At 40.0% G+C, this 16339-nt stretch overlaps 1 protein-coding gene across 1 annotated transcript; it reads left to right on the forward strand.

The window, feature by feature from the left end:
- The first annotated feature begins 230 nt into the window (after positions 1-230).
- Positions 231-15939, forward strand: DNAJA2 (DnaJ heat shock protein family (Hsp40) member A2). Its single transcript, XM_044256215.1, has 9 exons — positions 231-412; positions 1849-1908; positions 2218-2441; positions 5121-5201; positions 5448-5581; positions 7845-8041; positions 12944-13088; positions 13268-13395; positions 14139-15939. Exons 1-9 carry the CDS (start codon positions 335-337, stop codon positions 14328-14330), a joined length of 1239 nt encoding a protein of 412 aa, XP_044112150.1. The 5' UTR covers positions 231-334; the 3' UTR covers positions 14331-15939.
- The last annotated feature ends 400 nt before the right edge of the window (positions 15940-16339 follow it).

Here is a 16339-nt window from a genome sequence, read left to right on the forward strand (position 1 = left end):
AACGCCTTTCACAGAGAGCTGAAATTATTGGAAAGCGCGGGTTACAGTTCTTTCAGTTTCTACGCTGGACCCAGCCCGCGTGACCGGACCCCGACGAAAAGCCAGCCTACCGCGGAGTCCTCCACCGCGACCCCCAACGGCCAGGGCCGAGGGCTTGGGGGCGGACTCCGCGCATGGACGTCACGGCGCGCCGTGCGTCGGGTCAAAGTTCAGCCCCGCCCCTCTTTCCCTCGCTGTCTTCCTCGGCCTGCGCTGCCGCCGACGCCGCTGTGGGCCTGGCTGCGCTCCGTGTGCTCCGTCGCCTACTTCCCTAAGCGCTGCCCGGCCGGCCGCCATGGCAAACGTGGCCGACACCAAGCTGTACGACATCCTGGGCGTCCCGCCCGGCGCCAGCGAGAACGAGCTAAAGAAGGTAGTGGGGAGCGGGACGGCCGGGCAAGGTGTGAGGGGCGCGGGCCTGCTCGGCTGAGGCGGCCAGGCCGCGCTACGGGGCTGCCCACGAGCCGGCGCCGGACGCTGCGGGTTCGGGCCGGGGGGCGGCAGCGGCAGCGAGACCGGCCTCGGCTGACCTTGGGCCGTCGGCCCCGCCCGCCCGCAAATGCAGCAAATAAAACCCACCCCTGCGCAAACACGACGGGAGCGCTTCCTTCCTCCCTCCCCCGGCAGGCGCCGGAGGCCGGGCGCTCCCGGGAGGCTGCAGCCTGCGCGGCCCTCCCCGCGCGGAGGTCATCACCCTGGAAAAACAGGTTGGACAGAGGCGCACAGCGCATCTCGGCCTCAGGGGAGAAGTCTACGCCGCGGTCGTCGGCTTCGGAGCCGAGTCCGGCCTGGGTCTAGGGCCTGGCGGGCGGGTTGAGGCCGCCCCCGCCGGTGCCTCGGGGCAGTTGGGGATGTTTCCTGGGTGCCGCAGCCGCAGGAGCGCCTCTCTCTCTTCCTCCTTCGCTCACCGACCCCGTGCGTCTGTGTATTGTTCTGTGGGCAGGTAGCCTGGATGTCTGTACCCGCTTCAGGAGTAGCCCGTGGGTCCCAGCCAAACACCTGAGTGTACACTAAAAATAAATATAAGGCCTTACTGCGCTCTGCAGTGCTGCGAATCTTTGATCTCGAGATTTCAAAGCACTTGCGGCATGTGACCGAGCCCTACACAGTCTTCACCGAGCTTCAAGTATCCAGATTTGTAAGCTGAGAAAAAATGAGACTGCTCCTTAGGCCTTGGGACGGTCGAGTTGAGAGTAAAATGGACTTCCTGTTACCTTACCGGAAATGCTAGTCTGTATTATATAATTCATGTGTCTGTGAATAAAGACTTAAGTGCTGTGTCTCCTAGCCACCTAAATATATGCAATTTCACGAAAACTGAAGTCACTCCAATTAACTAATACCCTAATTAATCCTCCACATGAAAAAATAAAAGGAGCTTCTCTTGGCTGATGTTTCAAAAGCTAGAGCGAAGGTAGGAGCCATCCTGAGCAGAGGCTCTACCCTTAGCTTGTTAGTTAAAATGTTTCGCAGTTTTAACAAACTTAACGATCTTTTCTTAGCGTTCACTGGAGTCATCTTGGTATGGCTACTGGCCATCAGAGACATTTGACAATGAAAATACCGATTTCTCCGATATTTTGTTTTTGGTTAGTGAACAGTATTGAGGCGAATAAATTAGTAAATAATATTGAGATTTTCTCAGCTTATGAATCCAGATTGTCAAACAATCTCAATGAATAAAAGATGTTTTTGGAAGGTTGTGGTTTTAACCCATTGCTTCTCAGAAAAATTAATATTTAGTATTCATAAATCGTTAAATCAGATTTTGTATGTAACCTTTTTTTAAATTTTTCTTTTGTATTGAAGGCATACAGAAAGTTAGCCAAGGAATACCATCCTGATAAGAATCCAAATGCTGGTGACAAAGTAAGTTACTTGAGACTTTTCCTTAGAGGTTTCAGTTTTAAATTGCCCTGCTTGAAAAAAGGAATCTTGTAAAGAAAAGTCCCATGTGTTCCCATTAAGCCAAACTTTTACATGAAGAGTATTTTGGTTTTGTATTGGGAATGCTTAACATTCCAGGCAGTCTAGGTGGGAGATAAGACCAGAATCAAACCAGAGGTAATTTATAGCTTTTGTTAGAATAATTGGGTTCCAGGTTCCAGTAGCCTTTCCCCCACTCCTCTACTTGAAAATCTAATTGTTTTCCTTGTTGCCTTTTTTTTTATATAATAGTTCAAAGAAATCAGTTTTGCATATGAAGTACTGTCAAATCCCGAGAAGCGTGAATTATATGACAGATATGGAGAACAAGGTCTTCGGGAAGGTAGCGGTGGAGGTGGTGGCATGGATGATATTTTCTCTCACATTTTTGGTGGGGGATTGTTCGGCTTCATGGGCAATCAGAGTAGAAGTCGAAATGGCAGAAGAAGAGGAGAAGACATGATGCATCCACTTAAGTGAATATCTTTTTTTTTCTTTTTAAAAAAATATTGAGTACTATTTTTTCAAGTAGTAATGCTTAGTAAAGCTAAAGGTATCAAAAATGTTCTGTCTTTTGTCAGAAAAAAAATCTTCCATTTCCTCACTGTCCTCATTGGATGACTAAATTGAATTTGATAACCTGGGTGTCTGTATTTTGCTACACATCTTAAAGGATGGTTGATGTTTCTACTGAGGAGGCGGATGGTTTTGTTATATTGGTCCGAAGCCACTTGTTACTATATAATTTAAAATTACAATAATGATTATTTTCTTTTAAGTATTTAAATTTTCCAAGTTACTTTTTATTTAAAAACTTACAAAGTGTGGGACTGTGACTAGTTTGTTTATATGTTACAGTCACTCATTACTTGATCCTCAGTGTGAACTCTCCCAAATTGGTTTCCATGGAGCTTCCTGGCTTCTAGCCTGACATTAACCTGCCAACATATGAATGGTGTCTGACCTTGGTCTTAGACTGTGAACCCATGAGCCCTCTACAGTATGAAAATAGCTATTTTACTTTGCAAAGTTTGTGAGGTCTTTTATTGTCTTTTCGTGAACCAGTAATGGTTTTACTAGCAAATACCAGAGACTTTCAAGTGTTTATTTAAAATATTTCATTATTACCTGATTTATATATTTGAGTAGATAAGAGGAAGTGTAAACTTCTTCATTGTTTGAATCTCATTCTTAAATTTGTTTATATTTTTAAAGAATTTATCCTTAGAAATAAATTATCAGTTGGATATTCTTCCAAGTATGGTGGGTTAGTTGATACAGAAGTGATTTAAGAAGTAAATAAGATCAGGAGAGTACTTGCTGTGCCTTAATAAATTCTTAATACTTTGAAATTTTTTCAATGTATACAGTAGATGCTGTTTTCTTTTAACAGTATTAAAATTTACCTGTTGTTACAGGATTTCATTTTGGGAGGCTTTATAATATTTCATTCCATGATTTATTTAAGCATTCACCTTTTCTAGAGGATGTTGCGAATTTTTTTCTGTAATAAATAGCTGCTTTGACTTATCTTTATATACAGCATTGTCTTTCTTGGCGGAGATATCCAGGCAGGCTTCAGTGTTTTGAGGCTGATAACTACAACTAAATTGCCTTATAAAGGATTGTGCCAGTTTAGCATCATTGGCGGAGAGTGTCAGCTTGGCCAGACCATTACCCATACTTTTCCTTCATAAGCCATGTTTGTTGAAGTGTCTGTATTTTTCTGGCCTCTTAGGTAGTGGTTTTGTATACTATGTGTAATTTAATATGTAAGAAGGAAATGAGCTATCTATTTGTTTTCTGTAGATGATTTGGTTAAAGATTGTTATGGGTATAAAAGACAGATGCAGCCAATTGCTTTTGTCTGATTAAGTTGTAGCTATCTCATTGGGAAGTATTGGTAGTGTTTTATTCTTACACTGCCTAGAACATAAAAATTTTAGCTTGAGGTAATGATTTTGGGAAAGTTTGAATACCACAAAATAAATAGTATAGGTGCTTTCTTTACTGCTAAAGGAGATTTTAAAACACAATGAGAAGAGTAAAACCATATTAAAAGCATTGCTCTCAGATCCTAAAGAATAGTATTTTTGGGACTTGATATACATAGATTGTTTTGAGGTTAGTTTGGAAATGAATAGTCCTGTAATTCAGATATGCTGTATAAAGATGAATTGTGTTTTATCAGTTTTGTATTTTTTTTTTTTTAAGATTTTATTTTCTTATTTGAGAGAGAGCAGGAGAGAGGAGGTCAGGGAGAAGCAGACTCCCTATGGAGCTGGGAGCCCAATGTGGGACTCGATCTGGGTACTCCAGGATCATGACGTGAGCTGAAGGAAGCCGCCCAACCAACTGACCCATCCAGGCGCCCTCAGTTTTGTATTTTTGATAGGCTTTTAAACTGTTCTTTTTTTAAAAAATCATAGACCCCTTTGGAAATTTGTTAAAAGTTGTTCAAAGGTATAATTTTGGTTATGTCAGTGGGTCCTTCTTAAACTTCTTAAACTTAAAGACCTCTTAAACTTCTAGGCTCTGTTGAAAACCTGTTCTTTTCCTCCTCTTTGTCCCACTGTTGATAAGGTCTCTTTTGTTTTTTGTTTTGTTTTGTTCTTGAGACATACGCAAGCTAAGTTGCATACAACTCCTATAAGTTGTAATATAACTTTGTCACCTTTCTAAAAATTGTTTTTGGGGGGACCAGAGCCTTTAGTAGAGCATGGACTCTGGAGCTATGTTGCCTGTGTGACCAAGAAGGCAAGTTAACCTCTGCTCAGTTTTGTCTTGTAAAATGAGGATAATAATTGTATCTCATTCAGAGGGTTGTATTAGATGGAGGCTCCTTCCTGAGACCAGAAGAAGGTTGTGGTGCTTGGGTTTGTTCAGTTATCAGCTCTATCAGAAAACACAGCGTAGGGAATTGTTGGCCTGATCCTATAGGTTGTGGCTTTGAGCATCATACATACTCTCCATAATCATAAAATTCTTCTGCTAATTTGAGTCACAAAACAAAAGTTCCGTCAGTTGACTTAATGTAAGATGATTTTGAATTCTTTAAAGGGTTATAGTAGAATTTGCTGTGCGAACTGTCATTTATATCTTATATTTAGGAGAGTTTGGCAAAATTTGATTGGACCTAATTCTTTTCTTCCCAGAGTGTCTTTAGAAGATCTGTATAATGGCAAGACAACCAAACTACAACTTAGCAAGAATGTACTCTGTAGTGCATGCAGTGGGTAAGTGTGTGTTCAGGTTTATGAAATAAATTAATTTCTGTTCTTTCAGTGGCACATTTAGTCTATACCAGGTAAAAATTGTTCACGATTTAAACTACCCAAATAGAACATTTTCTGATACATTTGAAAGTTTAAATACTAGTCATTGAAGGTTGAAGATGAAGGTGAAAAGCACATTTCCTGTTTGTCATGGCCAATGGTATGGTCTGTGGGCAAAAATCTAACTTACATCTTTCCTTCCTTTAGCCAAGGCGGAAAGTCTGGAGCTGTTCAGAAGTGTAGTGCTTGTCGGGGTCGAGGTGTACGCATCATGATCAGACAGCTGGCTCCAGGAATGGTACAACAGATGCAGTCTGTGTGTTCTGATTGTAATGGAGAAGGTATGCATGCCAATACTTCTTTGCTTTTATGTTGAAATGGATTGGAAATGCAGGAATTGGAGAGGCTTCTAATTTTTCTTTTTTAACATGTGTTTGTATTCATCTTATTAAAGATACAGAGTTCTAGGGGCGCCTGGGTGGCTCAGTGGTTTAAGCCTCTGCCTTCAGCTCAGGTCATGATCTCAGGGTCCTGGGATCGAGCCCCACATCGGGCTCTCTGCTCAGCAGAGAGCCTGCTTCCCCCTCTCTCTCTCTGCCTACTTGTGATCTCTCTATCAAATAAATAAATAAAAATCTTTTAAAAAAAATACAGAGTTCTAAAAGACGAATATGAAAGTAATTACTCTATTACGCATAGGGTGAATGAACACAACAGTAGATTTGTTTAGTGAAATGTTAGTCTTCTTTAGTTTCGAAAGAATGGGCGAAGTTTTTTTGTCCCTTTATATTTTTAAAGGTTATATTTGATAAAGAGGGAGACAGCACATTGTTCGGTTATCATTTTGATAAGTGAAGGATTTTACTGTAAGCTTTAGCTTGCTAGCTTTTAAGCAAAATGGGGATTGAAGCTCTTCTCACAGACGTAGATACTTCAGGGTTTTTGTGTTTTTGGTTTTGTTTTTTTATACTTCATGTTTTGAATGGCTTTAAAATACTTAGTCTCAGAGTGATTTCTTTCTTTTCTTTTTTTTTTTTTTAAAGACTTTATTTATTTGAGAGAGAGAGAGCATGAGAGGGGAGAAGGTCAGAGGGAGAAGCAGACTCCCCCCAGAGCAGGGAGCCCAATGTGGGACTCGATCCCAGGACTTCCGGGATCATGACGCAAGCTGAACGCAGTGGCACTCAGGCGCCCCCTCAGAGTGATTTCTGAAACTACTACCCACCTCTGTCCTTGTAGTGGTTTTATAGTTAGAGACAATATATAACCAAATGGACATGATCAACTTCCAGCTAAACATTCTTTAGAAAAACAGGCATACCCAATTTGGCCTGTGGGTTTTAGTTTGCCAGACCCTGTTCTAGAGCAGTGCCATCTAATAAATTTTTTCTAGAGTGATGTACAATGATATACAAAAATTCTACAAAATTTTTCTAATAAAATATTTCTACAAATTTTTCTGTGTATGCAATGTCAAGTATGGTCACCACTAGCCACCTGAGACTGTTCAGTATGTGAAATGTAGCTAGTGTGACTGAGCAACTGAATTTTAAATTTTAATTAATTTAAATAACCACAGATGGCTGATGGCTACCATTGGGCAGCACAGTTCTAGAGCATTTTTTTCCAGATTGGTCTAGGAAGTGGTGAAATAAGGGAGAAACTGTATATTAAATTCCCCTCCTGAAAAGTCTCAGTGCACTTTACCTTATTAAAAGCTCTAACAGTTCCTGCTATCAAGGAACCAAAGTTGACTGAATCTTAACCTATGTACTGTTACGAGGAATTGATGTTTTACAGAACATAATTTTTGAGAGTAGTGTTCTAGAAATAGTCCCTGAAGTCATTAATTATACATGTTACCTAAGCATTAAAATGTGCCAGTAATCAGCCAGTAGAAATCAATGCTATTTTTTCACAAGGCACTGTGTAGAGCTTCAGTTTTACTTGATTATACCACTAATTAAATGTTTCAGAAGAATGCTTGGAAAAGAAACTGTGTTGTCCTAAACTTGGTTTGAGGATACTCAATGTCAGCTAAAATTTAGCCATCTCTTTATTGGTTTTGGAAATACCTCAATGATAGTGTACCTAAATAAAAGGAAGATCTGTAATAGGATGTCTGGGCAGGGGTTAGTCTAGGAAATAAATAAAATCACATACACAGTATACAAAGTACCAATGAACCATAAAAGATTTTTTTAAGTTTTTATTGGGGCTGTCTCTGTAGAGTTAAACTTCTATGAAACTAAGACTGAGGACAAAAAATGAAGTAGCACTTTTAGAAGCTTCAGCGTCTGACTACCCATTTTGTTTCCTTGATCCTTAGGCTTTGTTTGAACTTTAGGAAGTGTAGTCAGGAGTCAGGAAAGTATTGTTTAAGATATATTACATTTCTCATAACATTTCTTCTTGAAATGGAACCAGGTAACTGGGTCCTTCAGGTAACTTGTAGTAAGATGTGAGCTTCTGTTATTAAGAATGCTAATTTAAACAAAACTTTTTACATAGCGGTTAAATCCAAAACATGTATTTAATTAATAAAAATATTTAAGTGTACAATGTAATACTCTTGCTGGGAGTTTGAATGTTCTTTCTTTTTAGGAGAGGTAATTAATGAAAAGGACCGCTGTAAAAAATGTGAAGGGAAGAAGGTGATTAAAGAAGTCAAGATTCTTGAAGTCCACGTAGACAAAGGCATGAAACATGGACAGAGAATTACATTCACTGGGGAAGCAGATCAGGCCCCAGGAGTGGAACCAGGAGACATTGTACTTTTGCTACAAGAGAAGGAACATGAGGTAATTTCCTTTTTGTTTGTTTGTTTAATTTTTGTTTTATTCAGAAATGGGTCTCATGGTTAAGATAGAGGTTAGATCTTTTTGGGTTCTGTGGAACAACACTGAACATAGAAGTTAAGTGGTTGGGCTAAGTTTCTAAGAACTGACTGTTAGTAGACCAACAAAGCAGGTGCAGTCAGAGCACTGAAAAAGAGTCAGTTTTAGTCCCAGCTCAGCCATTGGTTAGCACTATAATCTTAAGTAATCCTGTTGTCTCTATACCCCAGTTTCCTTGTTTATGGAAAATAAGGGCATTGGACCAGATGATCTAAGGCAGCTCATTTTTCATTGTGAAACTCCTTTGATGGGTGGTGGGTGGTGAGTGGTGGATAGGACTTCAGTCTTCAGTGCTGCTCTCTTGATTTGTTTTACATTCTGGGTTTACCATGTGACCTTTTCTTAAAAGGTTCTGCAGTTTTAAAAAAATTTATTTTGGGGGTGCCTGGGTGGTTCAGTTGGTTAAGCATCTGCCTTTGGCTCACATCATGATCGTGGGGTCCTGGGATCAAGCCCACATTAGGCTTCCTGCTCAGATGGGAGGGAGTCTGCTTCTCCCTGTGCCCCTCCCCCACTGCTCCTGCTTGTGCTCTCACATTTGTGCTCTCTCTCAAATAAATAAAATGCTAAAAAAGTAAAAATTATTTTGGGTACATATCGTATGTTATATTCAAGGCATAATTAAGTGGTCCAACGATGTGATCTAGTATGTATTGTTTTGTTTACACCATTGCACTTTTTTTTTTTTTTTTTTAAGATTTTATCTATTTATTTGACAGAACTTGAGAGCACAAGCAAGGAGAACAGCAAAGGGATAGGGAGGCGCAGATTCCCCACCAAGCAGGGAGTCCAGTCCATATACTGAGGGCCTTTATTCTTGAAGACGGTATTCGGAGCTATTCAGAAACCTCTTTAGTAATCACCCATATTCTTGACTATAGAAGCTTTTCACAAGGTTCTGGCATCATACTTGATCACATTGACTTGAGTTTCTCTAAAGGTTCTTATATCACAAGTCAACCGCATTTCTAGGTTTTTGCTGTTGTTGTTTTAAAGATTTTATTTTATTTATTTATTTATTTATTTGACAAAGATCACAAGTAGGCAGAAAGGCAGGCAGAGAGAGGGAAGCAGGCTCCCAGCCGAGCAGAGAGCCCTATGCGGGGCTCGATCCCAGGACCCTGAGATCATGAACTAAGCTGAAGGTAGAGGCTTTAAGCCACTGAGCCACCCAGGCAACGACCCCCACCCCACGCCTTTTTTTTTTTTTTTTTTTAAAGATTTTATTTATTTGACAGATCACAAGTAGGCAGAGAGGCAGGCAGAGAGAGGGCACCATTTTAGTTTGTACTAAAAATTTTTCCTCATTTGATGGTGATTTCTACAAATAAAGTAAATTTTGAAAATCATTTAAGGAATTTTTTTTTTAAGATTTTTATTTTATTTATTTGATAGAGAGATATCACAAGTAGGTAGAGAGACAGGCAGAGAGAGGAAGGGAAACAGGCTCCCCGCTGAGCAGAGAGCCCCATGTGGGGCTCCATCCCAGGACCCTGGGATCATGACCTGAGCCGAAGGCAGAGTCTTTAACCCACTGAGCCACCCAGGCCCCCCCATTTAAAGAGTTTAATAGAGAGTAAAGCTGTATTGAAATGTAGATTCTGGGAATTTGATTGGTTGGATTAATTCCCTAACTAGATTGTAGCTTGCTCTCTCCTATGTTAGCCTTTCTCAGGATAAATTTTTTACCTCAGCAAATCTATAAATTACTATATATATATTTAGGCCCTTTGTGGATATTGCCAAACCTACAGATAGCAAGTGCTTCTTGCTTAGTAAAAAACAGTAATTCCTAGAATTCTGCCTTAGGATCTTATAGGTTGAAATATTTGTAACTCCTTTCCTCCCAGGTCCCCCACCCAAGACTTATTTATTTATTTATTTGAGAAGGACAGAGAGGTGGAAGAGGAGCAGAGGGAGAGAGAGAATCTTGGCGAAACTCCATGGTCAGTGCAGAGTCCAATATGGGGCTCAGTCTCACAGCCCTGAGATTAGGGCCTAAGCCTAAAGAAAGCAAGAGTGGGGCGCGTGGGTAGCTCAGTGGGTTAAAGCCTCTGCCTTTGGCTCGAGTCATGGTCCCAGGGTCCTGGGATCAGGCCTCACATCGGGCTCTCTGCTTGGCGGAGAGCCTGCTTCCTCCTCTCTCTCTGGCTGCCTCTTCCTATTTGTGATCTTTGTCTGTCAAATAAATAAATAAAATCTTTTAAAAAAAGAAAAAGCAAGAGTCTGATGCTCAGCTGACTGAGTCATCTAGGTTAACATCTGAAAATGTTAACCTTCTAAGAAAATTTGGCTCAAGTAGTTAATGAAAAGCTTATAGTCACTTTGGGGCTCCCCCCCCCACCTTCCAGCAGTTGTGCTAAAGGAGTTGTCAGGCCATGAGATTAGGGTGAGTGCTATAGCCAAAACATATAAATCTTCCAGTCAGAAAACATTTCAATTTTGAGACTGCTTTATATCATGTGTATTCGTCTTTCAGTACAGGTGTATGTATGTTTTGGTGATAATGGCTACAGTTGTGCATTTGCACAGCAAGGAACCACAGTATCGTGATGTTAGTCCCTTCTTTATACTTTGTTTTTCAGAAATTATCATCGCTTTAAGTCTTTTACTGTTTGGTTCTTGGTAGTTCTTCCTCATTAACCTGGTTTTTCAAAAATTCCCCGAATTCCTATTTGTTCTCTGTTCAGATTTTAGCATCAAATTTTCTAGCCTACTCACCCCTCCACCAGAGTTCCCTGCCCACCGAAACAACCCTGATATCATCTTCTGTTGGAATCATTTTAAGTTGAGCTCCCTTCTAAGAACATGGTGCCTCTTGTTCCCTACTTCTTTTTTTTCTTTTTTTTAAAGATTTTATTTATTTATTTGACAGACAGAGATCACAAGCAGGTAGAGAGGCAGGCAGAGAGAGAGAGAGGAGGAAGCAGGCTCCCTGCTGAGCAGAGAGCCCGATGTGGGACTCGATCCCAGGACTGTGAGATCATGACCTGAGCCGATGGCAGAGGCTTAATCCTCTGAGCCACCCAGGCGCCCTTGTTCCCTACTTCTGATGTAGCTTTAACCGAAGGGTATTTGGTTATAGATGGTTCTTGGAATAATAATGTGGTTTTTTTTTTTAAGATTTTATTTATTTATTTGACAGAGATCACAAGTAGGCAGAGAGGCAGGCAGAGAGAGAGGGGGAAGCAGGCTCCCTGCTGAGCAAAGAGCCCGATGCAGGACTCCATCCCAGGACCCTGAGATCATGACCTGAGCCGAAGGCAGAAGCTTAACCCACTGAGCCACCCAGGCGCCCTTGGAACAATAATGTTACAAGATGTTCAGAAACACTAGCATTTTGCAGTTTTAAAAAACATTAAAACATCCTGTTTGGGGCACTTGGGTAGCTCAGTTTAGCATCTGCTTTTGGCTCATCAGGGTCCTGGGATTGAGCCCCACATTGGGCTCCCTGCTCGGCAGAGAGTCTGCTTCTCCCCTTCCCTCTCCCGCTGCTTGAGTTCTCTCTCTCACTGTTCTTTCTCTGTCAAATAAATAAAATCTTTTTTAAAAATTTATTTAATTTGAATTTAGTTAGCATATACTGTATTATTAGTTTCAAGGGTAGAATTCAGTGATTCATCAGTTGCATATAACATGAAGTGCCCTCCTTAATGCCCATCACCCAATTATTCCATCTCCCGTTCAGGAATCCTCAGTTTGTTTCTGTTGCTGAGTCTCTTGTGGTTTGCCTCCCTCTCTATTTTTGTCTTATTTTTCCTTCCCTTTCTTTGTGTTCATCTGCTTTATTTTTTGGAGGAGAGACTGTTTCATGTTGAAAAAAATCTAGGTGAGACCTTCCCTTGCAATTTTGCTTCATCTTAAATTTCAAGAGCTAAGTACAGATAGTTGTAAATTCTAATAAGCAAAAGTTATGTTAGGTATTTGTGCAATTGGATGTATTTTTGCTACACACTGAAAGTTCAGAAACATACTTTATTTTTATTAAATTATCTTTGCATTACTTAGGCCATAGGCTAATAGTGTAATTAGTCAGTGTTAGCACTGCTGTTTGATTCAAGTTCATCTAAGCAAATTTTTCACATTTACAGAGTTTAAATGTAAAATTAAACATGTGTAAAGCATGATATTGAGTCCACTTAGTGGCCAAGCATTACTGGTTAAGCTTTTTATGTTGAACATAGGCTCTCACCTTCCCCTGTTACGATCATGTCTGGTGAATCTGTTCTACAGAATCCCCCTGGACTGTCTACACCTTTTGCTCAGAGGCAGGGCCAGAAAATAAGCCACAATTGCAGAATATCCCTGGTTGTGGTTTTTGGAGCCTCAGCTATGCTTTATCAGCCAGTTTTCCCAATTTCAGTGCTTTTCTTTTCTTTCTTTCTTTTTTTTTTTTTTTTTTTTTTTTTTTTTTAAGATTTTTATTTATTTACTTGAGGCAGGAGCCCAGTGGAGGGTGAGGGAAGGTATGGGCAGAGGAGAAGAAACGGGCTCTTCACCAAGCAGGGAGCCCAGCTTGGGGTTCGATCCCAGAACCCTGGGATCAGGACTCAAGCCAAAGGCAGATGCTTAACCGACTGAGCCACCCAGGTGTCACTCCAGTGCTTTTCTGATAGGTGTTCCTAGCATATTACATGAGAATAGCTCAGTTTCCTTATATAAATTTATAGAATTAGGGATGATGACAGTTTGGCTTTTACAGTGAATGGTAGAATGAAGGTTTTGAAATCGTTTCAAGGAATACAGCACAACAGGGTATGGCTCCATAATTTTTTTTTTAATGTGTTTTGTTTGCTTTATTTATAGGTGTTCCAGAGAGATGGGAATGATTTGCACATGACATATAAAATAGGACTTGTTGAAGCTCTGTGTGGATTTCAGTTCACATTTAAGCACCTTGATGGACGTCAGATTGTGGTGAAATACCCCCCTGGAAAAGTAATTGAACCAGGTAAGTCTTGATTTTTGTCTGATCCAGGATTCCATGTGGAGGGGTTTTTTTGTTTGTTTGTTTTGTTTTGTTTTTGCAGTTAGTAAATTTTTATAGTAGGTGACTTTCAAAAAAATATTGAGCAGCTTTCTTCTTGGGTAAAATTCTAATAGTTTTCTTTTTATTTACTCATATAATAGGTTGTGTCCGTGTAGTTCGAGGGGAAGGAATGCCACAGTATCGTAATCCCTTTGAAAAAGGTGATCTTTACATAAAGTTTGATGTGCAGTTTCCTGAAAACAACTGGATCAACCCAGACAAGCTTTCTGTAAGTATTCTCTCTATATATAAGCGAGAAATTACTTAAAAGTTTAATAATGAGGTGGTCCTTTGTCACCTTTGATTTGTTTTTGGTGCTAAGATTAGAACATGTAATTTGTAAAATTTTGCTATTTTAACATTGAGTGATCATTGGGCTGACCTGGTGATTATTAAAGGCAAGGCTTGGGGCACCTGTGTGGCTCAGTTAAGCATCCAGCTCTGTTTCAGCCCAGGTCATGATCTCTGGATTGTGAGATCAAGCCCCATGTCAGGATTCTCGCTGCATATGGAACCTGCTTAAGATTCTCTCTCTTTCTCTCAAAAAAAAAAAAAAAAAAAAAAAAAAAAGGGTTGATGGTGCCAAGCAGGGAATAGTAAAGAATTAAAGCAGACTGGATGTAAGTTTGTGGGAGGATTGAGACAACCCAAACACCAGATCCCTTACCTGAAGAGGCAGCCTCCCAGGTTAGCATTAGTTATTCCATGCAGGAAGGCGTGTCTTAGGTAGAATTTTCCAGTGTTTAATTGTTGGCAACTAATTCTGTTTTTTTGTGTCTTAAGCAATATTTGGATGTACAAAAGATGTCTGCAGGTTTGACCTGTGGGTCATCAGTTGGTCATCTCTGGCTTTAAAGTACACTAGATTTATTTAACTCTCAAAGAAGCATATATTTTGGATTGTATCCAGAGAGAAGGCCAAGAGATAGCTCACAAACTTAACATTTTTGTTTCGTTTTAATTTTCGTGAAGGAACTAGAAGATCTTCTGCCATCTAGACCAGAAGTTCCAAACATAATTGGAGACACAGAGGAGGTAGAGCTTCAAGAATTTGATAGCACTCGGGGCTCGGGAGGTGGTCAGAGGCGTGAAGCCTATAATGATAGCTCTGATGAAGAAAGCAGCAGCCATCATGGACCAGGAGTGCAATGTGCCCATCAGTAAACTCTGCAAACAAATTGCACAGGTGGATTTTCTTTCCACATTTGCCCGGTTTGCTTTCAGCGATCCAGCTGGAGTGTCTGGTCAGTCCAGATGAACTGATGGACATCTGTTGGTCTATGTGTAACTTTTAAAATTGGTATAGTATCTACAGAGTGTATAATTTAAACTAACCACAAAGCTTTACATCTTCATTTTGACTGTTCTGTAGCAGAATAAAGCACTTGAAAGGAAATAAGACTCCCTTTCACACATGGGTTATAAGTTTCAGTCCTGGTATCCGTGCTTGATTTTTATCAGTTTTGTGTAGATTTTATGTTTCATATTTTAAATCCAAATCCCACATTGTAAAGTTTGTGTACAATTTGTCCTGAAGCTTTGTGTTTGGCTGCACCTGCGTAAGCTGCTACAAATAGAATAAAGAATTTCATAGCCTGTATCTATCATTTAGATGCATGGAAAAATGGGCTTTGCACACAATGGGTTTGGAGCTGACTGGGAACAATGGAAAAAAATAACATTAGCTGTGGTTGTAAAGTCCCCTCCACTTTTTTTTTTACCATCTTGTGAAAGGTTTCTGAAACTCGATAATAAAAAGCAGTTGGTATAAATTATTCTTTGTGTCACATTTTTAGAAGGAGAACATGCTTGGAACTGTAAAATGTATCCTTAAACTGGAGAATGTATCCTTCATTCTGGTTCTTAAGCAGCCCTTAAAAACCCATTGGCCTGAAGCTTATGCCTCAGGTATGTGCCCATTTTATAGTATTAAAAGGCAAAAAGAAAGTTTGGTATGTTGGTAGAAACAGGCTTTATTGGCTTCAATTGATGCTTTGTACAGTCAAGGACATCTGAGTTATGTAACTCATAAGTTACGATCCTGAGCATTGGGGCCAGGTTAACCTAGCCTCTGTATCTCCCCACCACCACCCTTTTAAAAATAAGGTAACAGCAAATCAATATGAGAACCATGTCTGCATAGAACCTGTTAAAATGCTGTTTTCATTAAATGTTAAGTTAAAGATTCTCTGTCTCCATTAAGTTGAATATTTGAGATTGGGGGAAGCATTGATTACTAATGTTTTATAGAAAAGTAAGACTCTTAGGCTGGTATGAGAAAAATCAGGTAAAACTGCTATGAAGAGGATGTTGTGTTGCTCTTTCCATCTTCTATTACCTTCTTTTCATTCCCAGAGTAGATATTTTTAGAACACACTTTAATTTTAGGGAGAAGAAACATTAGTTGTACATTTTACATTTGTAAAAGAACAAAGAGGGAAAAGTGAAAACTAAAATTTTAAAATGTATTATGCCATCCCTGAGCCTCAACACAATACTTGTAGTTTATTTCTAGGTCTACCATAACCTGAATGGGGGGCATGTGGTGGGGGTGGGAAGGGTCCTGGCATTAATCAAGGCCTGTGAGGTTTAAATTATTGCCCTATCCTCTCTACCTCCATTGTACAAAAAATATTTTACAACCAGCCTGGGCAAGATTCAACAGCATAGTAGTTTTGTATCCAAGGTTACTTCCCCACAATCACTTTAAGGGTAAGAAATGCAGTGGCAATATAAAGTTTGTAGCCTTTCCAATAAAGGTTTATAAAACAGAGTTGTTCAGTGTAGTCTTTTTTAATTCTTCTACCCAGGTTTTTTTGGCCATAGTGAAAACCATATGGAAGGAGAATCCAACCTTGTTAAAATCTGTTATGCACTCGGCCGTGCTCTGCTTTGTCAAGCACCTGTATACAGAATAAGCATGTATGGTATTGACATTACAGAGAGTCTTTTTAACAACTTCATTGAAATAACTCCTGTGCCGTTAAATCTTTTTTTAAAAATGGTGTACAACTCAGTGGTTTCCAGTATATTTACAGAGTTTGCAGCCATCGCCACTAATTCCAGAACATTTTCATCACCCCAGAAGAAAAAACCCAAATCCATTAGCATTTACTCATTTTGTTCCCCAGCTCCTAGTACAATCACTAAGCTAGTTTCATTTTGTATAAAAT

The sequence above is a fragment of the Neovison vison genome, chromosome 7 (assembly GCF_020171115.1).
Source record: "Neovison vison isolate M4711 chromosome 7, ASM_NN_V1, whole genome shotgun sequence".
Lineage (NCBI taxonomy): Eukaryota > Metazoa > Chordata > Mammalia > Carnivora > Mustelidae > Neogale > Neogale vison.